The following is a 26,560-nucleotide window of genomic DNA, read 5'->3' as shown; positions in this document are numbered from 1 at the left end:
GAGCTCCCCTCAGGGCCGGGGGGACGGCCCGGGCATCAACTCCCAACCACCTGTGGATTTTGTATTCGATTTTTTATGATGAGAAAAATCACTTTTTTTCCCCTCCCTGAAAGTAAAGACTTTCACACACTGGATTTGCTTAAGGTGGGCAGACCTTTGGGCATTGCCTACATGGCTCAGTGGATGATTCCAGAGCCTAAGGCAGCCTCAAGGAAGAGGCTGATGTATACAATGGAATATTCCTCAGCCATTAGAAACGACAAATACCCACCATTTGCTTTGACATGGATGGAACTGGAGGGTATTATGCTGAGTGAAATAAGTCAATCGGAGAAGGACAAACATTATATGATCTCATTCATTTGGGGAATATAAAATATAGTGAAAGGGAATAAAGGGGAAAGGAGAAAAAAATGAGTGGGAAATATCAGAAAGGGAGACAGAACATGAGAGACTCCTAACTCTGGGAAACGAACAACGGGTAGTGGAAGGGGAGGTGGGCAGGGGGTGGGGGTGACTGGGTGGCGGGCACTGAAGGGGGCACTCGATGGGATGAGCACTGGGTGTTATTCTATATGTTGGCAAATTGAACACCAGAAATAAATAAATAAATAAATAAATAAATAAATAAATAAATAAATAAATAAATAAAAGGAAGAGGCTGAGCCAAAGGAAGCCACAGGACCAGATATGCCCCTGCCACCCCGTAGTGGCTGCCCCCCCCCCCCTCAAATCATGAAGCAGTCCCTCACGCTGTTTTACTTGAGAAAAGCAAAACTGTTAAGAGACCTCTAGGGCTGCTGGACAGAGAGTAGGAAACAGCCTTCGGATGCGTAGGTGGGATGCGGAGGAAGGGGAGCAGGCATTCACGTCTTTTCTCCAGCCTCCCGCCACCCTGCACCCCTGCACAGAGGAGGGGACCCAGGTTCCCCCACGCGAGGCCCCCACTGTGGAACCTTAAGGAGGAGGAGCAGCTCCCGGGAAGCCTGGAGTCAGGTCAGTCTGAGGGAAGGCAGAGGGAGGCAGGGGGGCAGGGGGGCAGGGAGCCCGCACCTGTCCCAGGGGCCTGGGCTCCTGCTCACCAAGTGGTGGAGGGACAACCGAACAAAAGCAGAAGCCAGGGCAGCTGCCAAGAGTCCCTGCCTGGCAGGGACCCAGGCTCCTCAATGAGGCAAGCTCCTCCTAGGGGGGCTGGTCCCCGTGGATCTTCTGATGGCAGGATCCCGCCAAGGCTCAGCCCTGCGGGGGACAGAACCGAAATGGAACCGCTGGGCTTTGTCCACGCTCGGCGCCTTTGTGTCATCCTGCCCCCTCCGGATTTGGAACTGCCAGTACCGGGGCGGGTTCTGGTGACTGCCACCTCCTCCTCCAGGCTGAGCTCCAGAAAGGGCCTCTCCAGGCTGGGTTACCTCAGCACACCTGCTCTGCTCCTGCCAACAGTCTCAACCCTTTCCCACATCCCGGTCCTGGGCCAACTACAGGGCTGTTTAGAGCACAGGGAGGCCGAGGTCGGGGCCCACCGGAGGCAGAGCTCCTCTGAGACACCCCTAGCTCTCCCTCACAGAGTCCTGGGACACACAGCATCTATTTTGCTTCTCAGAAGTGGCCTGCCGAGTACCTAGCTGCATTTGCCATCACTGTGCCCTTGGCCACACACTTCTCTGCCATCAGTGGGCCCCCCTCATCATTCCTCCATTTGGGGGGGGGCCTCCAGGAGGCACCTGCACTCTCTTCCCAGCACTGGGTAGTCCCCGAGGAGAGTCTTCCTTAGACACTGTCCTTAGAAACCGTCAGGGATGTCAAGTGGTGGTCCTCCCATGTCCTCAACTCTCCTTCTGCCTCCCCAGCTCTCCAGCTCACAATCCTGGGCTGAGGGTGGGGTGGCCTGGGCTTGGGGCAGACACAGCACAGAGCATGTGAAAGCTCCAGGCTCTGGGCCCACCTCCCCACAAACCACAAACCAGCAAGTGGCCGAGGGTGAGAGTGGCCTCGAACCCCAACCCTGAAGACTCAACTCTGTCATCCTTCAAACTCAGGAGCATATTGGTAGCACGGCAGCTCTCTTCTGCTCTAAGATCCTCAGATGCTGTTAAGTAAGCAAAGAGAGGCCACAAACCCCAACCAGGAAAAGGCCACTGGACAGCTGCTCCCAGCCTGACCCGGCGCCCTCACACCCAGCTTCCCAGGACAAGGTGGCAGGACTGAGGAGTGAGGAGCATCTCTAAGACCTAGACACCCTTAAGTTGGTTTCCAGCAGGGCATATAAGAGGAAGTCAGCACTAAAGCAGCCTGCTGAGGTTCTTATGCCTCAGTTTCCTTCTCTGTGCACCCCAGGATACTCTGGGGAAGCAGAATGAGCCTGGTGTAGGAGTCAGTGGACCCGGGTCAGCCACTAGTTGGAGTCACACCTTACAACCAGGATAAGACCAAAATCATGTAGAATCAAAATGAACTAACACAAAATCTTTTGGCAGGTCTAAGACAGCCTGTTTTGTTTTTGTTTTTGTTTTTTCTAGAAAGAGGACTGTTCCTCAGTTGACCCCCCACACACATACCCATGAAGCAGCTGGCGTGTTTCTAACAGCTCAGTGGGTTCACCATCTCAAAGGCGGTAAATGATGTGGTAAATGATGCGGCTAATGAGAAATGCAGTTGAAAGGCCAACATCTATATGATACGGGGGTAGTTGAGGCTGCTTCAGGACCTTCTGCTTTAGAAGTGCACACACTGGGCGGGGCTGGGCGGGGCTGGGCTCAGGCTCAGGGCTCAGGGGGGTGGTGATGGGAACTGGGGGAGGGGGTTTCTGATTTCAACAACGAGGTCCAAGTTGTCCAACTGACAAAGCATCTTATCTTAAATTCGTGCCTTCTTTTCTCCAGGGGATGCAAGGAGAGGACAGTGGGAGGAGTGCTCTGGGGCCCTCAAAGGCTGGGCTAGACTTCCAGAAGCCTCCCTCTCAGTGAGGGACTACATTCCAAACTGGCTTCTTCCCTTTCTCTCCCAGCCCTTCCCCATTATGTGATCATCAGCACACACCCCTTTTCTTTTCCTGCCTCCTTTCACTTCTGGAAGGATCTTAGGGCCCAGAATCATGAAAGATATGATTGATACGAAAGAACCTCCACCAGCTCCCTCGAAAGCTGGGGCAGGGGAGAAATAGACACACACACACACACACACACACACTACCCATCCCCCAAAATGGTCTTGAAGGAGGGTCACCCATCTGAGCAGATCAACAGGGAAGGTGATGAAGAGGAGCCCCAGAGCAGCGAGGTCCACATAATGAGAGCCACGTTATCATTTTAAATTTGCAAGTAGCCACTTTAAAGAAGGTAAAACAGAAGCAGGTGATCTTAATATCATCATGTTTTGTTTAACACACTACATCCAGAATATTATCACCTTAACATGCAATCAGTTTTTTAAAATAATGACTACACTATTTCGCTACTATACTTTTTATCATCCTAACAAGTCTTTGAAATCTGGGTGTGTCCTACCCTCAGAACCCGAGACCTGTGCCTCCAGGCTGGCCGGCTGACACAGCTGCAGAGGAGGAGGAGACAGGAAAGTGAGAGGATAAGGTGGCGGGGAACATGGCAGGCGGAAAACCTCCACAAGGTGACAGTGGTGTCCTGCCCATGTGCAGGAGAGCACGGCTGCTCTGCTCAAGTGAAGAGGACATTATGTGTCGTTCTGGCCCTTAATGTCTCTGCTTCTTGTACTCCCAAACTCTGGGCTCCGCTGCGAGGTAGAGCAGCATCTCATACAGCATCTGAACCGGGGCCTCACCCCACCCAAGAGGAGGGCCTTCCCTGGGAGGCCAAGCTAGCTTTCTAGGGTCCAAGTGGGGTCAGGGTTTCCCAAAGGATACTCAGTGGGGAATGTCTAAGACCTGCCTTCCTGACGCCCCATGTCTCCCTTAGGAGTGGAGCTCTAAGGCCACTGTAAACTCGTGTGCAGGGTGTATGTGAGCAGGGTCCTCACCTGGGATGTGTGCAGAGATTTCCAGGGTCTGCACTGCCCTGGGGACAGGAACACAGGACCCTGAGACCCCCAGTAGAGCACAGCATGAGCATGCAGCCCTCTTACCTTCCTTCAGCATCCCCACTTTGAGGCATTTCATGAAGCGGCAGGCCTGGCATGATTTGCGTCTCCGTTTTGTGATCTCACACTCGTTGGTGGCTGGGCAGCTGTACTCGATGTTCCCTGTAACCAGACACAGACAGGGTTGCCGGGTGGCATCCAGGGCCCCCACCGCCAACCAGAGGCTGGATGGGGATTAACCGGCCAGACCCACAACTGCCCCTCATCCCATAGGGCAGTGGCTCTCCAAGTAGGTGCTCTGAGGCACTTGTCAAAATGCTTCCAACTCTCTCCAATACAGAGATCCCAGTCCCAGCAGTCTGAGTGTGCCAGGGCAGCCACAGTTCTGAGGAATAGTCACCGTCAGCTCTGAAGACACCACTGAGCTGGCATTTTATCCCAGGCAGAGAACACCCCCTGCACTGACCAGAATGTTGGTCATTCTAAGCCCTTCCTCCAGCCTGGGGTCCCAAGTCACGGGAAAAGCCTCTCAGAAGCTCTGGCCCCACATGGCCCTGGGCCTGTGCTCCACACCCCACTAGAGGCTCAGCCCTCTCCAGCCTGTTGATCTTGAAATCATTTTACTTTCCCTGAATCTTAGTTGCCTCATCTGCAAAGCAGTGTGATGTCTCCAAAATGAAAGATTAGCAAGATCATGGTTATAAAATTGCTTTAACAATTATATAAAAACCCTGGGGTGCCTGGCTGGCTCAGTTGGTGCAGCACGGGCTCTTGATCTCAGGGTGGTGAGTTCAGGCCTCACATTGGGCGCAGAGATTAATTTAAAAAAATACATATACATTGTAAAGCACTCTTCAACGTCGAGCTGATGATTATATAACCATAGTTCATTACTAGAGAAGGAATTTGTGATCATTTTCTGTCTCACCCCTTTAATGAATTATAATGGCTACCCTGAACCTGACCCACGATCCCTCCGATTACCTCTCTGGCCACACGGAGGTCAGCCCCTGCCATGGAGAAGCCGAGCAAGAAAAGCGTGTTGAATGAATCACCTACTGAGTCCTCATAGTGATCCCATGGAGTAGGAATTGATGCTGTCTCCGTTTGACAGGAGAGGCTGCGGCTGCCTTTGCAACACAGGACAGAGCCTCTGTCCTTTGTACTCTTACCTGCCTACAATTACTTAACAAAGATGGACCCTGTAGCTCTACGTGTGAAGAACAAACCAATGGGAAGGAAAAGGGGGCTCAGTGGAGTGGGGAGGGTGGGGAGGCAACTGGAAGGTAAAATGCAAGGCAGCGACCCCAGGGCTGTTTTGTTTTTATTTGGTGTTCTCGGCCCCTATCCCAAATCTGTGGGGTCGTCCAGAGCCTATGGTTTTTGGAGAACAGACTTTGAACTAGGGTAAACCTCCTGTCCCCACCCCATCCAGATGCCTACCTGCTGAGGGAGCAAGAAGTGACTCCCAGAAGGCTGCCCACCTGACTCCCCTCCTGAGGCCCAGGGACACTCCCCTGGAGCAGGGGTGCTGTCCCGTCCACCTGGCCCAGTAAGAGCAGTCCCCGAAGGATCACTCCCAGCCTGAGACAGGGCTTGAGAGGGTAGTTCCAGGTCTGCCTGGCCTCTGAATCCCCCCTACACACACACACACACACACACACACACACCCATCGATGTTAGTGGTTCCAACAGTCCCTTCTACTATGCACCTGCTGGCTCTCACTCCTCACAAGAACCCTCGGAGGTAGGCCTCTCAGGGCCTCATTTCACAGACCCAGAAACTGAGACTAGGGGAGTGAAATGAGTGATTAAAGCCACACAGATCCCCTGCACCACCTTGCACCCCACGAGAAGCTTGGGAAGACCAGCCAGGCCCCTCTCTGCTGCTAACCCAGCAGCTAGGTGGTCTGGGGCAGTGGGGAGGGGGCGTACCTCAGCCTCCTCATGGTGGCCTATGAACAACAGCAACTGCCAGATTTTCTGAGAGCGGGCCGGAACCAACTCCTACCCCTGACAAAGTGCTCTGGAGTACTAAAATTGTTGGGCCCCAGTCACAAGGTGAATGCTCACAAGAACTTCGTGGTATCCTTAGCCCCCTTTTGTACTGGTGAGGAAGGGAGCGGATCTGCCTGGGGCACCTTAGGTCTCCATTTCTCTTCTCTCCCTGTCTTTGTCTCTGAATTCTAGCTACCTCACCTTCTCACCTTTGTCCCTCCCAGTTCCTACGGGTTAGGAAGCTCTAGAAGTCACCCTCTGTGCTGGGGGGTGGGAGAGGGCAGGAAGGGGGAGGGATGAAGATTCTGAGTGCCCCTCCCCTCTTTCGTCCAACGCTATCCATTTCCTAAGGCACTCTGGCTTGTGTGACTTCTTGGCAAATAATTTCAATATTCCCAGAAGCGTGAGAAACTGAAAAGATAAACAGGAGAGAAACACAAACAGAACCTAATTCATCCAAGGCCATCTTGGCTTTGAAGGCTCTGTAGAATTTGGGCCCTGCTGCTTCCCACCTCACCCCTCTCTCTTCTGCCTCAACATCCCCATCACTTTCCATAAGTATCAGTTCCTGCAACTCAGTGATAACCGACGCTTCCAGGCCTTGGTTCCAGCTGCCCAGAACAACCCCAGTGAGCTCTCTCCACCACCCCACCGCCCCGCTTAGAACCCAGGGCCCCCGGAAAGTAGACGCTGCTTCTCCTCCCTCTCGCCCGTCTGACCCCTAGATCAGGTGCCTTGCACACGGCAGGTGCTCAATCCACACCCAGAACCAACAGTGACAAGTGCTCATCATGAAGCAGCCACCGTTCTGCTTTTCATACAGGGCCTGTTTCATTTTCTCAACAACTCTGAAGGGGAACATCTTTTTTTCTCCATCTTAGAGTTGAGAGAGGTGAGCAGAGCCCAGGAAGAGGCAGAGCAAGGACTTGAACCCAGATGGTCTGGCTCGAGTCTGCCTCTGAACCACTGTGCAGTGAGCTCACAGGGCCCGCTGCGGGCCCGCGTTCACCTGGCAAGGTAACTCACGCTGCCTTGGGAGGCCACTTGCATGCTGCCAGCCCTTCACCTTCACTGGTCTCTGCTGCACAGCCAGCCTGTCATCCCTTGAAGGAAGATGGGTCCCGGGTTTTGCGGGGTTGTCGCTCGAGCAGGAGGTCAATAAATGTCTGTCAATTTGGCACCGATGCCCTCCCAGGACAAGGGGACGGAGCGTTAACAACAAGAACCCGAGCAATGTTCTTGACCTCGTGTGTGTGTGTGTGTGTGTGTGTGTGAGAGAGAGAGAGAGAAAGAGAGAGAGAGAGAGAGAGAGAGAGAGAGAAAGAGAGAATTCTAATTTTATTTATTTATTTTTGTTCCTTTCAATTTGTTTTATGGCCCAAGCGGCTAGCTGCCAGCAAAGCCAGGCTGGTGGCCTTGCCTTGTAATTTCTATAAGTGCCTCCTCGATAAAGTGATGAGATTAATTCATCAGAATTCCTGTGGTCTCTGGAGGGCAGTCTAGGAGGGCTCAGGAGCAGGGAGGGGCGTCTGGGGTGCACACACACATACTCGCCACCAGCTGCAGTGAGGCAGGTTTGGAGGTGGGCTCTCATAGGACAAGGACACAGCCAATGGCTAGCATACATTCGGGGTTCTAACACAGGAGTGTGCCCTGCAGAGACACAGGCAGATGTTACTTCAGGCAAAGTCACCTAAACCTCTCTGGGTCCATTTCCTCATCTGTAAAATGGGCCTGGCACATTCCTATCTTCTAAAGTTGTGTGATACTGGGACGGAAAGCACATAAAGGGCTCAGTGAGGTCAGCGTGGGGGATGGAAGCAAGGGATGGAGGCAACTCTGCTTACTTTGACATCCAGGCCTGTCGGTCAGGGTCAATTCAGCAAAAGTCTCCGGGGTAAGCCTTTTCTAGGTGTCAGACGTGAGGCTGGCCACTCCCTGACATTTAAACACATCAGCACCAGTGACCTCAGAGTTGGCACACCTGCCCCTGTAGTGTGGCAGGGAGGCAGGAATGCCCAGGACCTGACCTGGACTTCTGCATGACCTCTGACCTCAAGGTAGAGGGGAAATCCCCACCAGCAGCCCTCTTTGATGCTGTGCCCCAGAAGGAAAGCCCAAGGGCATCCCCATCAGCTGTCCCTGGCAGCTGCAGGCAGTGGGCAATCCTCTCCCGGGGCTCATGGGTGGCGCCAGGGGGGCTCAGAGGGCTCCTGGGGGATGCATGTGTCAGAGGCTGCTGGCTAGCATCCAGGCCTGAATGGCCACTGCTTTAGGTCACTGTGGTGCAAGGGCGGGGATGGCAGTCACCTGGTTCCACTCCCCTATCTATTTCACCTCTGGGGGACACAGACTCTGTCTTCCCATGTGGCCCATGGTCCTCAACTCCACACCCTTCCTTCCTCCTCACCCGCCAGCTGGATGAGCTCATTCGTGCCACCAGCCCTCGCTAGCACCTGTTTGGTAAGGATCAGCAGCAAGAGGCACTGCCAGTGCTCTGCACCCTTGTCTCCCTCTGCCTGCTGGATGTGTCCACTGGGTTCCTCACACTTCCTCCACTGAACCTATCTTCACCCAACATGCTCCTCTCACCATGTCCCTTGTCTCAGCAGAACGACCACTAAGCCACCCCACCGCCTTAGGTCAGAAACGGAGGTGGCATCCGGAATCCTTCCCTATCAGTCCGAAGGTCTTTCTCATCCTATTCAGTTTATTTTTCAACCCTCCATCCCCTCTGGCCACAGCTAGACCCCACACTCAGGGCCTCTTGCCTCTCGTCTATGCACTAGCCTCTGTTCAGTGTAGTACCCACACTGCCCCTGGAGTGACGCTAATAACCTTCCTGTGCAAAACTCCTCCATCACAGCACACTGAATGGCAGCATGACAGTGAGAACTGTTGCAGAAGAATGGATGAAGTAAAAAATCAAAGTAGCCAGGAGCGCCTGGGTGGCTCAGGAGGTTGAGCGTCCAACTCTTGATTTCGGCTCAGGTTGTGCGATCTTGGGGTCCTGGTGTTGAGCCCTGAGTCAGGCTCTGTGCTGAGCATGGAGCCTACCCAAGATTCTCTCTCTCTCCCTCATCTCTCCCCCCACCATGTACTCTCTCTATATATATAAAAACAAAACAAAACAAACAAATAAAAGTAACCAAAGAGGCTGGAGGTCTAGATGACATGACATTTGTACCGCAGAACCTCGGAAAGCCTCAGGCATGGAAGGCTCAAAATACAGAGGAAGATGTAATGGAGTGTGGGGCTGAATACAAGGAAATTTGCTGGTAATCTGTATGTAGAGAATACTTAGCTACCATTCCATGTGGCCACCAAGGAGTCCTCCACGACCCATCCAAGAGAAGCCAGCTTAACATGAGCAAGTTAAGTTCTGGACTCAAGAATCTAGACTCTGCTGTGAGCAGAGGGGAAGCTAAAGCTGAAAACAGGATGACTGAACAATGAGACCACCCAGCCCACCCCAGGCCCACTCCCAGAATTCTAGCAGTCAGTAGCACTCCCACCTGAAGAAAGGAATTTATAGAGTTCTTATTGGGGAGACTGTACAGCATCAGAGAGAAGACCAGCAGATAAATATAAACCAAGGGAATGCTCCTTCTATGCTTTTTATCCCTATTTGTATTTAAGACAGACAGCCAAGAATTACCAATATATTTATAAAAAAAGAAAGTCTTCAATCTGAAAGACTAAACAAAACAAATAAATGAGGGAAAAGGGTGTGAGAAGAAACCAGGACAAAGCAATAAAGTAGCAACAAGGCTCACAAAGCAATTATCAGCATACTATCAACCTGAGAAGGAAAAAAAGCCCACTGCATTCATGAAACAAGAACAGCATGCAATAAAAAGGAAAAAATGTATAAAATGGAGCTCATAGAAATTAAAAATAAGAAAGCCACTAAAGATTCAGGAGCTAAGGAGCTACTCTAGAACAGAACAAACAACCAAGAAATAGACGACAACAGGCTAGAGAAGACGTAAGAATCAGACAGATCCTAGAAGCTCAGTATCCAATCACCAGAAGTTTTTAAAAGAGAAAGGGTGAAGACGAAGTTGTCACAAGGGCAGATATCAAAGAAGAGAGGTAGGAGGGGAGTGGTGAAAATTTCTAAGACTTGAAGAGTATGAGTTTCCAGACAAAAGGTAAAAGCCCAAAAGAATGAATGAAAAAAGCCCTGGATAAAATTGTAGAGGTGGAGAACAAATTAATAGCTGCCAAAGGTCAGGGAAGGGAGAGAGAGAGGGAGGTGGTTATGGTATAATAGGGCAAAGCCAGGAATCCTAGGTACATGCAGCTCTATCTGATTGTGTCCATGTAGTGAGAAAATTGCATAGAATTGCAAAGAATTAAACACACACACACAGAATATACAACTGGTAAAACCTGAAAAAGATGTTAACTTCGGGGGAAACTGGGTGAAAGGAGTATGGGATCTGTCTGGATTATTTCTTAAAACTGCATGTGGCAACTCTTTGATGCTCACAAAACAAAAATATGAAATTAAAAAAATACAACACACAAACACAGACTATACCATAAAATTTCAATCCAAGAGAGCATAGAAAGAAAAGATTCTAAAATTTTTCAGAAAGTAAAAAACAAGTCAAATATAGAAGATCAAGAATAAGACTGGTCACCATATCTGAAACCACAAGGGAAAAAAAAGCCCAAAAGAAACACACACACCCTTTGTGTGTGTGTGTTTTCTTCTTAGCACTCATCACCTGACTTCATTTATTCATCTTGTTTCTTATCTGCTCTGTTCACTGAAGTTTCCCCAGCACCATGTGTGCAAGAGCAAGATCTCAATATACAGTGAGTTGCTAGAGGATGACTTAAGCTTCTTGAGGGCAGGACCAGAAACTAAGAAAAACAGCAGAGCATCATCTGGGGGGAAATTACTTCCAGCCAGAATTTTATACCAAGCCAAGATATAAATCTCACGTGTGGGTTGAAGGAATGAGTAAAGACATTTCTGCACTTCCAAGACGTCATCAGTTTTACCTTCCTCGTGCCTTTCCAGCACCTGCTCCACACAAAATAGTAGAAGCAGAAAGAGGAAAAGGTAGGATCCAGAAGAAAGGCGATCTAACCTGGGAGAAGAGTCAAGGACAAGTGGAGGAAGAACTAACAATAGGCAAAGAGATTTAACCAAAAATTGTGATGCAACCATATTCAGACAATGGAAAGATGGGAAATGTGTGTGTGGTTGGGATGGGTTGTGTAATTGGGACTAATTCTTCATTGTCCGTAACAGGAAGTCAAGAAATAATGCCAAAATGACCAACTCAGTAAACGGAGCTGTAAAATCATATTCATAACTATGACGACAAATGCTAGAAGAAAATTTTTCTTAAAGGGCTAACTCTGGATCATGAGGGAAGGAAAGACAATATGAAGGGCCAGGGACTGTTACTTTTCATTATGAGATTTACACTTCTATTATACTTTTTAAAACTGTGTGCACACATTAGTTTGATAAAAGTTAAAAATTAACTTAGAAATTAAGTTTAAGAAATTGTCCAACTGCTCCTTATTATGTAAAGAATGAAATCTAACCTCCAGGGCAAAGCCAACCAGACTTTTCATGATCTGGCCAACTCTGACCTGTCCATCCTAACCTCCTCAACCTGGGCCCTCAGTTCCCTCTCCTACCTGCCTCCACCTGAAACACCCCACCAGCTCAGATCTCAGCTCAGACACCATCCTCCCTTCTGTCCCTGGTAGGTACACAAGAGAAATGATCCGGAGATCTTGCAAGAGGCCCTGCCCCCCAAGGCCACAGCCACCACCCTCCACTTAAAGCAACCCACTGAGTGTTTCAGAATCAGGATTTTAGGTGTTGTCCTCTTTCTATGTGTTTATGGATACAAGTTGTCGGGATCTTTCATTTTTCTATCTCAAGTATAGTGCCCAGTGCCTGAAAACATATGTTGATCAAAGCAAATAAATTGATGAACACCTGGGTGGCTCAGTTGGTTAAGCATCTGCCTTCAGCTCCCATCATGATTCCAAGGACCTGGGATCAGGTCCCCCACACTGGGTTCCTCTGCTCAGCAGAGATTCTACTTTTCCCTCTGTCCCTACCCCTGCTTGTGTTCTCTCTCAATTGAAAGAAAGAAAGAAAGAAAGAAAGAAAGAAAGAAAGAAAGAAAGAAAGAAAGAAAGAAAGAAAGAAAGAAAGAAAATAATAATAATAATAATAATAAAAAAGCAAACAAACTGAAAGCAAGAACCTCCACCTGGAAAACTCTAGAATTCAGCAGTGAATTCTAGACTATTCTAGACTGACTATTCTAGACTATCTGACTATTCAGTCAGTTGTCAAATGCAATCGCCTGCTCCAGGTCCTCCCCACCCCCAGCCACCCCGCCCGAAGCAGAGGCAGAGGACACCTAGCTCTTAAAACTCTGCTGTTAGAGTTCATCCCCCCTCCCTCTGCAGGGACTCTTACAAGGTCTCTGATCACTTCTCTGCTCATCACATTGACTCTACGGGGCTCTGCATGGTAAGACTGCACCATTATTTTATGCAGCATCAAAAAAAAGGAAATGTGCCTGTCAAATGGACTGTGCTTCCTCGCCACTATCATTTTCATTTATTTCCTTATTAAAAGATCTCTTTGAGCTTTACTGAGATAGAGATTTGATCTTACGGTTTTCCTAAGCATACATGGAAGAGGAAATAAAAGAACAACAAATTGAACACTTCTCTGAGTGTGACTCCGGATTCATCTTTGATCAAAGTCATTGTTTTTGTGGTTTTCCACAGAATCATGGTCTCTGCTAACAAGGAAGCCCACCACGCTGTGCTTCTGAGGAATGTCCATTGTTGTCAGTGACGGGGGACAGGGTGTGGGGGGTGGTCCTCCCAGGTCACCACCGCTTTTCTGCAAGTTTTGATGTGCACATGAGGGCAGGGGCGGCCACCTGAAGTGACCAGCACTCTGCCCAAATCAGAGATGTTGGGGTTGGGGGGAGTAATGTGTGTGTTGGAACTCATGCGACATGGGACTGCCAGGTCTCCTTCCAAGGCTCTTACTTCCCTTCCTTTCACCAGCTCCTCCAGTGGTTCCCCACCCTCTGCCCCTCCTTCAGAAGAACTTTCTCTAAAATAAGCTCTCCCTGAGGGCATGAGACATCAGAAGGCTGGGCCCTGCCCCCCAGTCTCAGATTAGAGGCCTAGGTGGGGCTAGAAATTTGCATTTCCAACTAGCTCCCAGGTGCTTCTGGTCTGGGGACCGCACTTCTAAGAACCACTGCCTAGATCTCATTAGATCCCAAACCTCACTCAGATTACTCTCTTAGAGCTCTAGACCCAGATTTCCAACTCTCCAGGGTAAGTAAGGCCTGTGAACTGAGCAAACTCAATATGTCCCAAACTTTGTCCCTGACCCCAACCCCATGCTCCCAGCCAGCCTTTGTACCACCAGGAAAATTCTTCTTTCTAGGTTTCCTTGCCTCCAGTAACCTTACCAACCCCCTAACAGCCTAAATTTGAAATTTAAGGGTCAGTCTCAATCCAGCGGATTGAGATTAGCGGATTAATACTAAATCCACTTCCAAAAGTTTCTCTGGCCTAACTTCTCCTGTTAACCCTCCTGCCACGTTGGCTTGGACGCCTCCAGATGGATGGTTACCCAGATCTCTTAACTATGAAAATCACCTCCTGACCGGACTGCCTGTCCCTAGATGCTCCCACTTCCAGACCATCTTCCCTGAATTATCTTGCCAGAATCACCTCGCTAAAAGAAGATGGGATTAATCCCCTGTTCAAAAATCTCCTCAGTGGCTTCCTGTTGCAGAGCATAAATAGCAAAAACAAAATGCATTTAAGGGTTATCATGGGTTGGTTATAATATACCAGGCACTACACTGAAAACTTTACATGCAGGACTCATTTGTTTTCTGCAAACTGCAAGAACTGGATCCCAACAGCAGAAACTGTTTATCAGCCCCTTTAGTCCCATTTCATTGATGGGGAAATTAAGGCCCAGAAAAATAAGTAACTTGGCCAAGTTGATCAAGAAAGGAATCATCAAGTTGGGATCCTAAGCCAGATAAAACGGCCCTGGAATACCCTATATACTCTTCTTTCACAAAGCCCACAAAGCCCTGGTGACATCACGCTGCTTTCCCAGTCCGTCCTCTGCCACTGAGCCCCCCATCCCTGAGCCAGCCCTCTCCTGGCCCCCGCTCCTGCCGCTCTGCCAGCCACGTTCACCTTTCATTCCTGCTTGCCTGGCCTTCCAGATGCCGTCCCTCCCCTGACTGGGCTCCGTCTCACCTGACCTGCACTCTGGCTGTGTCTCTGAAAAGAGGAACTGTGACTTGTTTTTCCTTTCACTGCCCCAGGGCCGTCTGCGCATTTAATTGACTCTTAGTACAGATGAGGAGACAGACCAGAGGACCCAAGTCCCTGCCCAAGGTCAGGGGGCTGGTCAGAGGCAGGGCTGGGACAGCAACGCGCGCTCCTGACTCCCACTCTCTCCTGGCTCTGTCTCTGCAGCCCCCTTGTTTTGGGTCCCCTGGGATCCCCAGCCTCATTCTCCAGGACAAAAGGCCTGGAGGCAGTCCAAGGCAGGATAACCCATCAATCATCTCCCTGCCCCCTTCCTGGGGGAGCTTCCTTCCAAGCCTGCATCTGGGCCCCTGGTGAGCAGAAACAGCACCTGCCTGCCAGGCCTTCTCTCTTACTTGCTCTCATCTGAAGTCACAGAGCAAGGAGCTGCTCTAAGGGCCTCTCGGTGACCTGCTAAGTTGGCCACATGCCCTGAGGATGTAGGAGAATGCAGGGTGGTTTTACCCTCCCCACAGCAGTGTGTTCATCTATTCATCAATGGCTTCCACTCCATCTAGAAGAAAGTCCGAGTGCAGCATTCCCCATGCCCCCCACCTCTGTCCCCGGCGTCCTCCCCAGCCTCCCCAGCCCCATCTCCTCCCCTGGACTGCCCTCCCTCACACCAACCACTCTGCCCTCTTTCAGGTCCTGAAGCACATCAGCTGTTTCCTCTGCCTGGACTGCTGGCCCCAAGGTTCTTCCGCATGCTTTGCCTTACCTTGAAAGTCATCTTCTCGGCACAGCCTTTCCTAAATCCTCTGTCTAAATGAGATCCCTTTCTCCACCACCTTTGGTCTCATCCTTGGCTCTGCTCATTCACAACATATCTCTCAACTGTGTCATGATGCTTCTTTACCTGCTATCCTATTGCCTGTCTGCCTTTCCCCAGGACATCAGCCCTGCCGGGCAGGGGCCCCTGCTCCCAGCACTGTGGTTAGGACTCAATAAATATTCAACACAGAACTGAATAGCTGCTTCATAAGCTCTGACGTAAGGCAGGTGTGTTTCCCCCCACCCCCCACCAGCATTAAGAAAAGAAATTGCTTAATATCCCAGACTTTGTGACATCTCCTAACAGAGGTGCTCTGTGCAGCACCACTTTATATGACTGACCATCATGATGGAAGCCCCACTGCCAAGGAGACCTCAATCACTGCTAGTCATCTGACTGAATCCAGAACAACGGAGCAAAGAAATTTTACATCAGTGTGGTTATTCCCAGGGAATATGACCTCACGATTACAAATGCTGAGTGCCAAAAGCAGTAGGGCACCTAATACATCGTGAAAATCATTATTGTAAATCGACACAAATTAAAAAAGAACCATCTTAATGGTCTAGGAACTGTACTCTCAGCTCAAAATGAAATTTTTAGGGACAGCAGCACATATATACTCATAAAATTTCCAGTAAGGACGACGGAAGTAAAGAAAGCACACTCTGAAAAACTGTGTTAAGTGACTCAAAAAGTGGCCCTAGGAAAGGCAAAGGCACTTTAGTCAAAGGTCCCTGTGAAAAGTTGGATAAACCTCGCTTTGCAAAATGTGAGAGGAAAAAGTTTTTCAAAAAAAACGTGATGCTTTACATAAGGTGATTCGAAATATGAATCCAACTAACATCAACTCATTATTTTAAGTAGACGTTTAACTAGTTTATCTGGATCCCCGCAAGTTTGCATATGCAAATTAGCCAAACTTCCTCAGTTTGTCCTCATTGGATCCGGATTACTCTGGGGATTACCTTCTATGCAGACACACTGAGAACTTCCAGGCACTGTTGGAGGATGTGGGGGTTTAGCAAATCATCAAAGTAAATGCAACCCTACTCCTTAGGAGTTTACAATCCTCCTGGGGAACCAGTCAAGTCAGCAAAAACCACACTGTGTGGTAAGTGTTGTAGATGTGCTGCTAGAAGGTTCACAGGAGCACCCAGGAGAGGTGTCAGATATGAGGAAGTGGGAGAAGACTTCCCAAAGGAAATGCCAGCTACCCGAGACCTAATGGACACAAGTAGGGACTAGAGGTTGGGTCCGGGAGGCAGAGTAAAGGGAAGAGTATGTGCAAAGTCTAGAAATTGATAGCGTGCAACAAATTCTGGGAACCTGGAAAATAGAGCAGTCAGGCTGACCCACAGTCTGCAAGGGAGAGTGGCAGGGGATGAAGCAACCAGGTCAATGTGGGACAATCCCAAAGGACATCCTCAATCACATTCTGTAACTTTGATTTACCCACAAGCAAGGTAGGAGAGTGCCATGTTCAGATATGCGTTCAGAAAGGTCTCCCTGGCAGCACTGAAGAAAGCAGACTGGAAAGGGGTGAGCCTGGCAGCCGGGAGACTGGACTAGAAGCTGCCGGGAGACTGGACTAGAAGCTGCTGTGGTCAGGGGTCAGGGGTGGCCTGGCAGGGACCAGGGCAAGTGGAGAGAAGCATCAGGTCAGGGAACATGAAGGAAGGAGACTGCACAGGACGTGGCTGCTGGGGACGCTGGTTTGGGATGAGGGGCAGGAAGCAGAGTGAAGGGTAAGACCCAGTTCTGGGGGTGCCTGAGTGGCTCAGATGGTTAAGGGGAACACCCAGTTCTGACCAGCACACTCGGGGAGCGAGGAATGGGAGCCCAAGGAGAAAATGTTCAGTTTTGGACTTGTCGTATTGGGGTGCTTCCGGGACACCCGAGTGCAAATGTTCTTTAGGTGTGAAAGGCACTGGAGTGCAGCAGGATAGGACTCATCCCGCTGCACTCATGAGCTATGGGACTCATCTGGACTCCAGAAGCAACTGGGGCATGGGCAGGACATACTGGCCCACATGGTGGGTCATGATTTGAGCTGAGGAAGGTAAAGGGGGCTGGAAGTGGAAGGGTGAGGGGATGTGGGTTTTGTTTTCTTTGTTTTAGACTGGAGATATTAGAGGTATTTAAATGCAGGTGGAAGGAAGGAGACTAGAAAGTGAGAAGATAAAAGATAGGGGGAAGGAGGGTCTCTAGGAAGCGGGGAGGGGGTGGGACTCAAAGCCTGAGTAGAACAGAGCCGGGGTGGGAGACCTCTCTTCCAGCGGGCAGTCGGCAGTGGACAGCAATACGTCACTGTGCAATCAGTGACCACAGGCACCACAGATGCAGCGGAGAGTGGGCGGGTCTGGGGGCATCTTCTAGTTTCCCAAAGGAACAGGAGGCCAGGTGACAGGGTCAAATCCCCCAGGTGCCCCCCCCCCCCCAAAAAAAGGTCACTTCATTACTCGGGCACTCATTACAAAGGTTTTCATTACCATGAGGTCAATATCATAACCCAGGCAAGGGGCTCCATCTCTTGGGGCAGACTCCCATTGCCCAAATTCAAAAACCTGATGTATAAGCCCAGGGATGCACATCCAAGTACAAAGAAAAACTGATGTGCCTAACCAGCAAGTTCACTCCAAGCAGAAGACCTACAGGGGAACTAGATCACAATCAGAAAGATGTTAATCACATCAACTGCATGTTTAATGACATCAGTCTGTCCCCAGGCTGACTCTGGGCCCCTGGGAGTGGTGCCTTTGCCAAAGTCTGCCTACTTTTTCTATGCCTCTGGGACTGATCGATCCTCTTTGATGAGCACATTTTTTTTCTTTAGATATGCTAGCAAATTCAATCAGGTTGAGGATTATCTCCTTTGCTATGGAGCCACTCTGTCCCTTCAGTAAAGTGCCTTTTTTGTGTCTAAGCTCATCTGTTCTGGTGTCATCACCGCCTCCAACAGTGACAACTCCCTTTCACAAAGAATTGGGCAGGTGAAGTTGCAATAAACACTTAGCACACACTAGGAGGCGTTGACTATAAGCCCCATGAGGGCAGAGGGCCTGCACCTACCTGTTCGATGCTATAGTGCAGGGGAGTGCAAATTTTTCCTACAAAGGGCCAGACAGCAAATGTTCTAGGTTTTGTAGCCAGAAGATCTCCATGGAAAGGACTTAATCCTGTTATTGCAGCACCAAAGCAGCCAGACTCAATGTAAACGAATAGGTGTGGCAGTGTCCTCACCCACCTTGATCAACAAAAGCAGGCTTCAGCCTGTAGGCTGTACTCAGGCCACCTCTCCAGGCCCCTTCCCCCATCCTCAGTGCCAGCACCTAGCACAGCACATATAGAGTGCCCAGTAAATATTTATAGAAAAGAAATGGCTTGTGGGGGGGGGAGGCAGGGACTGCTCCTGACCGGCTCAGTCAGTCAAGCATGCGACTCGACCTTGAGGCTGTGGGTTCGAACCCCACTTTGGGTGTAAAGATTACTGAAAAGTAAAATCTAAAAAGAAAGAAAGAAATGGCTGAGAGTTGTTTACCATGACATCCTTGTTTCTATAAAAGTTCCTCCCATACTGGTATGGGAAATGAGAGACTGAAGCCATCGAAGGAGGGAGCTAGCGTGATTCTCAGGGCTTTCTAAGCATTTACATAAATTCACTAATGGATCATTCTGTGACAAAAGCCCCTCAGTCCAGGTGATCAGACTTTAAAAAAAAAAAAAAGGGGATCCCTGGGTGGCGCAGTGGTTTGGCGCCTGCCTTTGGCCCAGGGCGCGATCCTGGAGACCCGGGATCGAATCCCACATCAGGCTCCCGGTGCATGGAGCCTGCTTCTCCCTCTGCCTGTGTCTCTGCCTCTCTCTCTCTCTCTCTCTCTGTGACTATTATAAATAAATTAAAAAAAAAAAAATGTGTTAAAAAAAAAAAAAAAAAGGCCTGAATATCCTCCTTAATTGGGTAAGTGCTTAGGGGACCATGCCCTGGTTTGGAGCCTAAGGCCAGGCCTACAGACTCACATGCTCTAAGCCTTAGATTCCAGTGTCTTGATGGCAAGTGCCATGTCTCTCTTTCTCCTGCTTCGGGCCAGTACCTCACTCAGAACACCATGCCACACAGTTCCCACCTGTCTCTGAGGTCATCCAAGAGTCACAGTTTTCCTCTCTATGCTTTAACTATGTTTCCAAATTTTCTACAGCCATAACATTCAGAAACAACAAAGTCAGAATCAATGTTAGACCAAAACCAAAGAGTTATCAATAAAATAACCAAAGCAAGTCATCAGCTTTAGAATATACCTTTCCTCTGTCCTGGATAGAAACCTCTTCCTGGTTCTAAACAGGAATCAGGACTTGTGACAAAGAAAAGAGGCAAGAGCAATTCAGTTCTGACTGTACTAAATGCTGCTGTTTGTCCTCTGACTTCTAGGAAAAGATCATTATCCTCTTCGTGGAGCAAATAATTAAGGCTATTTACAAATCCTTCATGTGGGCTCTTGATATGCTGAGGACATTCTCAGCACCCAGGCCTCCGCTGAGGGACAGAAGGGTTTCTGAGTCCACACCAGCCTTGACTTTCAGAAAAGTTGCTCCAGAACCCCTCCAGCTCATTTAAGAACAATAGGGAGTGAAGAAAATGTGGCTGCCTCCTAAAAAGCAATTTTTCAAAAACTGACTTCACAGAATCTAAAATAATGGCAATCTTAACCAAGACTACCTCCTTATTTGGGCAGAAAGATACATTGCTACCTCCATAACTTAAATTGGTTTAAACATCTTATGTTTATTTGTCAAGTATCCAATGATACTGATTGGCTGTCAAACTGGAGGTTTTCAACCCTGGCTGAGGCAGGAACCTTAGAATTACCACACAGTGCTTTCCAAATACAGAGACTCCAGGGTCTTCCCCCAGACTCAGGGCCATGAAGCTGGCAGGGACCAGGATGTGTTCATTCACCACGCTGGAGGCTAGGACAGTGCCTGATGCGAATACATTCAATAAATATTTGCTGAATACAGTGTGTATCATGACTCCCTCGGGTAAGTTACAAGGAACCAGAGTCTCGAGTTTTAGGAAAATCTACTTTTTACTGCTTTATTCTTTTGTACTGGTTGAATTTTTAACATGGTTGGGTTTTTGTTTTTTTTTTTTTTGAGGGTTCATTTAAAAAATAAATATTATATATAACTAAAATAATTGAAATCCTAAGTCAAAATAATTACACCGCTTTACTTAAATATAGGTAATTATAAAAGCCAGCTTGGTAAGATAAATTGTGTCTGTTGTCTTAGTAATATGCTAAGTGATATTGTGAAAGTGAAAATAATACTTGGAAATATTTATTTAGCATTTACAAAGTGCCCGGCAATATTCGAAGTGTTTTATAAACATATTAACTCACTCTTCTTTCAACATCTCTAAATGGGGAAGGAATGACAGCATCTCACCTTTCTGAGGAGGACATGAGCGCAGGGAGAAACTGAGGCAGCATGCCCAGGGACATTCAGCTGTAAGGTAATGGATGGAGCCATCCGACCCAGGAACCCAGGTAGATAGTCACTATACCACAACATCTCAACTAATAGGTAGATTTGGAAACATGGCCTATCCTAAGGCCCTCAACTGATTTAATAAATACATTGTCATAAGAAATTTAAACAAATATTTGTTGATTGAATAAAGTCAAGTTATCCCAGGAAAGTTCAACTTGACTCTTAAAAGTGAATGGGGAAGGGGGGAGGGAGGGCACCCTCAGGACAGCCAGGCAGGGCCAAGGACAGGACAGGTGCCCCCTGGGTTTTGTCCAGTCTGCTTGTGATTTCTGTCCCAGTGAACTGACATCAGCTCATCTCAATTACATGCATGAGGAGGGCTTTTTGTTTATCCCATAAGATAGCGCCTAGGACGACGGCTGGTGCTTAGTAGGTGCTCAATAGAAACTTGACTGTATGAATGGCACAAATGCTCTACCCACGCCCTGCTGCAGTAAGAATCTCAGCTATCCGTGTGCCAGACCATTCCTCTGGGCCGGCCCCTGGGCCATGAACTTGAAATGAGCTCTTTGAGGGTGGACCCATCACCATCCCCCATTTCCCTTGGGGTGACTTTACAGAGGGCACCCACCAAGGCTCTTGCACATCTTCATAGGAATAAATCACTCAGTTACCGGCTGAGAGGGGCAGCCACCCTCATAGCCATCAGAACATGATTCAACTGATATCAACACCATAAAAAGCCCTTGAAGACAGGTCATGCTGAGATCAGACAGGGTGAGTGGCTGTCCCTTGCTCTGTTGGCCCCTTTCGCAATTAAAACATCCGTGTTTTATTTGTCCATCCATTAAACAGCCCACTCTGGATTTCTACTCAGGTCGTGATCTCAGGCTCATGAGATCAAGGCCTGCATGGGGCTCTGCACTGCGTGGGGAGTCTGCTGGAGATGCTCCCTCTCCCTCTGCCCCTCTCCTCACTCTTTCTCTTAATAATAATAAAAAAAAAGAAAAAAAAGAAAAAGATCAAAACAAAATGACAAACCCTTTTTATTGCAAAGGGTCTGGAACTGCAGGACAAAGAATACTACTTCCTCCTCCAAAATCAGCTTTCAAGGGACACCTGGGTAGCTCAGTGGGTGAGCATCTGCCTGCCTTTGGCTCAGGGCATGATCCAGGGGCCCTAGGATCGAGTCCTGCTAGGGCTCCCCGCAGGGAGCCTGCTTCTCCCTCTGCCTATGTCTCTGCCTCTCTCATGAATAAATAAATAAAATCTGTAGAAAAAAAAAATCAGCTTTTGAGGGACATGCTCCAGACACATCCTACCGATGAGAGGGACACGCACGGCGAGGCATTTGCGTGGCTTCTCTTTGGATTTTCTGGGGCACCAGGTGGGAGCACCTGCCGACTGGACCACACGGCTGGACCACAGCCCTCGAGCTGAGTCTGGCCTGCAGTCGGGACTGGAACCCCGCAGAGGCGGGACCCTCCGGATCCCCCCCAACCGCTGCAGAGGCACGGCCCGACCTGGCACCTGGTTGCCCGCTGCACCTGCCGGCAGGGCACCCCTGGCTCACCCCCTGCGCCCCCGGGGGGCCCTGCCCACACGCACCTTGGATGGTCCTCTTGAAGAAGGCCTTGCAGGCCTCGCAGGAGGCCACGCCGTAGTGGTAGCCGGAGGCGATGTCCCCGCAGACGAGGCACAGGCGCTTGGGGATGGCGTTGAGCATGTACTCGCACTTGATGGCCGAGTCCTCCATGAGGCCGCTGGCACAGTCCTCGTAGCCCTTGCGGCAGGGGGGCCCGCCCAGCCCGGCGCCCGCGAACATGGGCGGCGAGTCCAGCCCGTTGGCGTGGGCGCCCAGGGCCAGGCCGAAGCCGCCGCTGGCGTCGGACGAGCCGCTGGGGCTGTGGTGGCTGAGGGCGTCGATGCCCGACGATGGGCTGGACGGCTCGGTCTTGATGAAGGAGCCGCAGCTGGAGCCCAGGTGCCGGTCGTCGGCGGACATTCTGCTCAGCAGCCTGCGGACACAGAGCGGGCAAGTGAGCTCCGGAGGGCGCGGTGGGTGTGACACCGCCCCAGGAATTAGCTCTGGGCTCCGGGCACCGCGTGGGCGGGGAGGCTGGGAGGGGCTCAAGGCGAGGGCGGCGGAGATAAAATGCTGGCCCCGAAGGTCAATCGGTCAGGACACCGCACAGCCCAGGGCAAGTGTCTGGCATTACCCCCCACCCCCCCAGAACGTTGGGAGTCCTCAAAGAAAAAGAAACTTGATGTTTGATCAATAAACTTCAGATCAAACACCCCAGCTCTCTGCAGATTGCTGGCATGAGGGTGACACAGAGCGGTAACCATTCAAAGTCCTTGGCCCACCTTCCTGCACGACGAGAATACGTGGTGGCTACAGTTGAGAGGCTGGGTGTGCAGGGCCCTGGACCAGACACCCTCAGTACTGTGACCCAATAACCCATTTCATCCTGCCCCTCCTGGGGCTTCTGGTAAGCCCAAGCTTGGAGCTCCCCCCCCCCGCCCCCGTGTGCCACCATCACCAAGACTGGGCCTAGAGATGCCAAGCAAGGCACCCGGCCAGGGCAAGAGGCAGGGCTGATGACAAAGGCTGCCCTCTTGGGGTTGGCCTCTGGCCCAGGACACATTTGGAAAGTGGCTCCAGGCTCCCTCCTCATGTCCCTTCCTAACCCTTCAGCAGCCTGGCTTCCCAGCCCCACCCGGCCCCAGACACTGTGTCTCCATGAGACATCACGAGGGGGCCTTCCAACCCCAGCTCCGTGTGTCCCCGGCAGCTTCTTCACCCTAAATCTCAAACTTTGAGAGTCCCTGCCTCACTCCCGGAGTCAAGGGAGCATTACCAACATGACAGGATCACTGTAAAGGATCAAATGTTTCCCAAAATGAAAGTCCCCTCCTCCCAGAACCATGCAGGGTAGGTAAGAAGGCAGGCAAGGTATGACTCTCCCACAGGGTCCCAGGACAAGGGGAAGAGCCTCTCTCCAAAGGGGCAAGAAAAGCTCACAGCAGAGTGATGAAGGTGGATGTTTAGGGAAACCCAGCTGTGGCTCACACTCCAGACCCCTGGGGCCAGCCAGGACCTGGAGTCAGGAGGCTGCGTCTGGCTGGGTCCATCGGCCCCTGACCTGGCCTGGCCATGTGGAGGTAAAGAGGAGCCCAACTCTTTTAACGCTCAGAGAGCAGAGGAAGGAAAGAGAGAAAGTTCCTGGAGAATGAAAAGGGCTAACCGGTCAGCGCTACAGCCCCATTGGCGGAAAGATGGCTCCGGCTGGGAGGGAAGGTCTTCATGCTGGAGGGTCCACTGGGTAACAGCCACTGTCCGACCTCCAATAATGCTCAGAGGGAGCCCCTGTTTCCTGAGCAGTCTATTGAGGAAAGGACTGGTCACCACTAAGGGAAGGGGCTGCTTTGCCACACCCTCAAAGCACCCCACCAAATGCACCACCAAATGCAATCTCATAGCGGGGAGGGGCCTTCGCCATTAACGATTTCATCTCTAGCACGCCTCCCGAGGGGTTGTCCCATCCATCTACAGTTGAACACGTCCAGAGACAGGGAACTCACTTCCCCATAGGCAGTTCTAATCAGAACCAGGGAGCTGCAGATACAAAGATAAAAGATACATATAAGGCTCCTACTCTCAAGTTTATCTACTGGAATGTAGTGTTTGAAGATAGAGGCTCTCCATCTCTTCTGTTCCAAACCAAATGTACCTGAGTCCCTGAGATGCCTCTCCTACACGCCCCATGTTTCCCTTACATCGGCAGAGCGTGCCCCGGTTGAGGGTCTCCTCTGGATCCTTTTACAGCTCTGACTGGTGCCCCGTTATTCTTCTGGGTTCCACACGGCCACCTGCCTCCCCTCCGTCGTCCCCCAGCAGGTTCCTGGCATGACCATGGCATGACCTGGCATCACCCAGACAGAAAATCCACCCGAGCAGGCACAAGAGCACTTTTGGGTGACCTCCCCACAGAAAAGAGCCGACCAGGGGCCCTTTTACGTGCAATCCCCTGCTGCTCACTGCTCCAGGCTCTGCAGGTCACAGGAATACCCCAGGCCCTCTGTGACAAGCCCTGCTGGGTAGACAGCAACCAGACCCCAGCCCTCATCCCCACCTCTCCCCAAACTCAAGAGAATTTGAGATTTCGGGATGCCTGACAAGCAGGAATTACAGCAACTACAGTAGCCCCCCCAGTTCCTTATCTGCGGTCTCAGTGACCCGCGGGAACATCGGGTGGGTAGCACTACGTCACAATGCCTACATCATTCACCTCACTTGGCCTCCTCACACAGGCCTTTTATCATCTCATCTTCAGAGACTCCAGGGCTGAAGGAAGCAAACTTGACCCTGACCCCTGAGTTGCATGGAAATCCAGCCACTAATTTGTCGCCTGCATCCCAGCTGTGCATGGAGTTGGGGGTGGGTACGGAGGCTGTTGAGGGTTTCACTCCTACAGTCATCTCTCCCATGACCATTATTTTGGTGCCTCGCCCACAGTGTCTTTTCTAAGGAGAGTCAACGCCTCTTTCAGGCACCTAATATGTGCCAAGTGCTGGCCAGAGAACGAGACAGGTCATGATAAGCACAGCCCACCATCTCAAGAAGCTCGATGGCTCTCTGAGAGGGCAGATGCTAAACATACACAAGTGTGCAGAGCACCAGAAGGGGCCAGGGGGTACTAGGCTCACCGGGGCTCCCCTGCTGTGCCCCACTGGTCTTCCTACATTCATTCACTCACTCATTCATTCATATTTGCAGACAGAATGAAGAGACCTTGCAAGTGGGGCCCACAAGTCTGCATTTTTAGGTGGGTTTGCTTTAGCAGCCCAGATGTGTGACTCTTGGGGGCATCAAGTTTGAGTACCATGGGGATGATGCAGCCTGAAGCTTGACATGAATCTGGTATGAGAGAAATGAGATAAAGCAGTAAGAGAGAGAGGGAAGTTTGTGGGGGGCAGAGAGGAGAGCTGAGACCCCTCACTCCCTGCCCCCTCCACTCAGTCCACGAAGCCCAAGGCACATAGAGTGAAGGCTGAGGGCAGGAAGTCCAGGAAAAGAAAGGAAACTTCCAACAGCAACTGTGCAGGGAGGAGAGAGAAATCAGAGCAGGGTTTACCAGGCTTTTTAGTCCACTCTGCAGGGGCAGCCCCGTCTCCTCCAGCAGCTTTGATCTGGCCCTACTGACATTTGGGGCAGGGGAGTTCTTCACTGTGGGGCCATGCTTTGCACTTGCACTGCAGGTTGTTTCCAAGCATCCATGTCCTCTGCCCACTAGATGCCCATAGCACCCTGCTCCCTGCCCCAGAGAGAACAACCAAAACCTCCAGACATTGCTGAATATTCCCTGGGGGATAATCCCCCACAGATGAGAACCACTGACATAGATGTATGAGGAAGGAGGAGGGCCGGGGGACCTGGGAGCACAGGGTTGGGCCAGTGAATGGTACAGGTCTGAGACAGAGGGGATCAGAGCAGAAGGGCCAGAAGGAAACAGGATTGGGTGGGGGGAGCCAAGAGAAGCATGGTGGCTTCTGGGGGTGCAGGCCCAGGGTAGACCAAAGGAAGGAACAAGAAAGCCAGGGGATTGGAGAGGGGGTCAGGGAAGATGTCAGAGGTATAGCCTGGTCGCCAAGGCCCAGGAGGATACAGCGCAGGGTGGGTGCCCAGATGGCCTGCAGGGAGGGCGCAGCCTCGGGATGGGGGGAGGTGGCTGACACTTCACTCTGGGGAGGAAGGGGTCACATCGAGTCCATCATCTGTGGTTGGCTGGGACCCAGTTCCCAAATGGGTCGATGACTATCGACTTCATGGGAGGGGACAGAGGCCCCGTCTAAGCAGGCTTTGAAAGAGCAGTAGTCAGTGGTTGAAGGCCC

The 26,560-nt window shown here is 50.6% G+C and overlaps 1 protein-coding gene across 5 annotated transcripts in view; it reads right to left on the bottom strand.

The window, feature by feature from the left end:
• The window catches only part of ESRRB (estrogen related receptor beta), a 114,378-nt gene that overhangs the window by 34,903 nt on the left and 52,915 nt on the right, over positions 1-26,560 (bottom strand). For 2 of the 5 annotated variants that reach the window (XM_077910093.1, XM_077910094.1), the window contains exons 1-4: positions 24,400-24,871; positions 23,914-24,284; positions 22,274-22,683; positions 4,096-4,212 (exon numbers count right to left, since the gene is read on the bottom strand). In XM_077910093.1, the coding sequence (XP_077766219.1) occupies positions 4,096-4,212; positions 22,274-22,683; positions 23,914-24,146 (760 nt within the window). In that variant the 5' untranslated portion in view covers positions 24,147-24,284; positions 24,400-24,871. Of the gene's footprint in view, positions 1-4,095; positions 4,213-22,273; positions 22,684-23,913; positions 24,285-24,399; positions 24,872-26,560 lie in introns of those variants that run through there. The other 3 variants (XM_077910098.1, XM_077910096.1, XM_077910097.1) reach the window with 2 other exon arrangements.

This window comes from Canis aureus, chromosome 9 (genome assembly GCF_053574225.1).
Source record: "Canis aureus isolate CA01 chromosome 9, VMU_Caureus_v.1.0, whole genome shotgun sequence".
Classification (NCBI taxonomy): Eukaryota; Metazoa; Chordata; class Mammalia; order Carnivora; family Canidae; genus Canis; species Canis aureus.
This window is presented reverse-complemented; position numbering and strand designations above follow the sequence as displayed.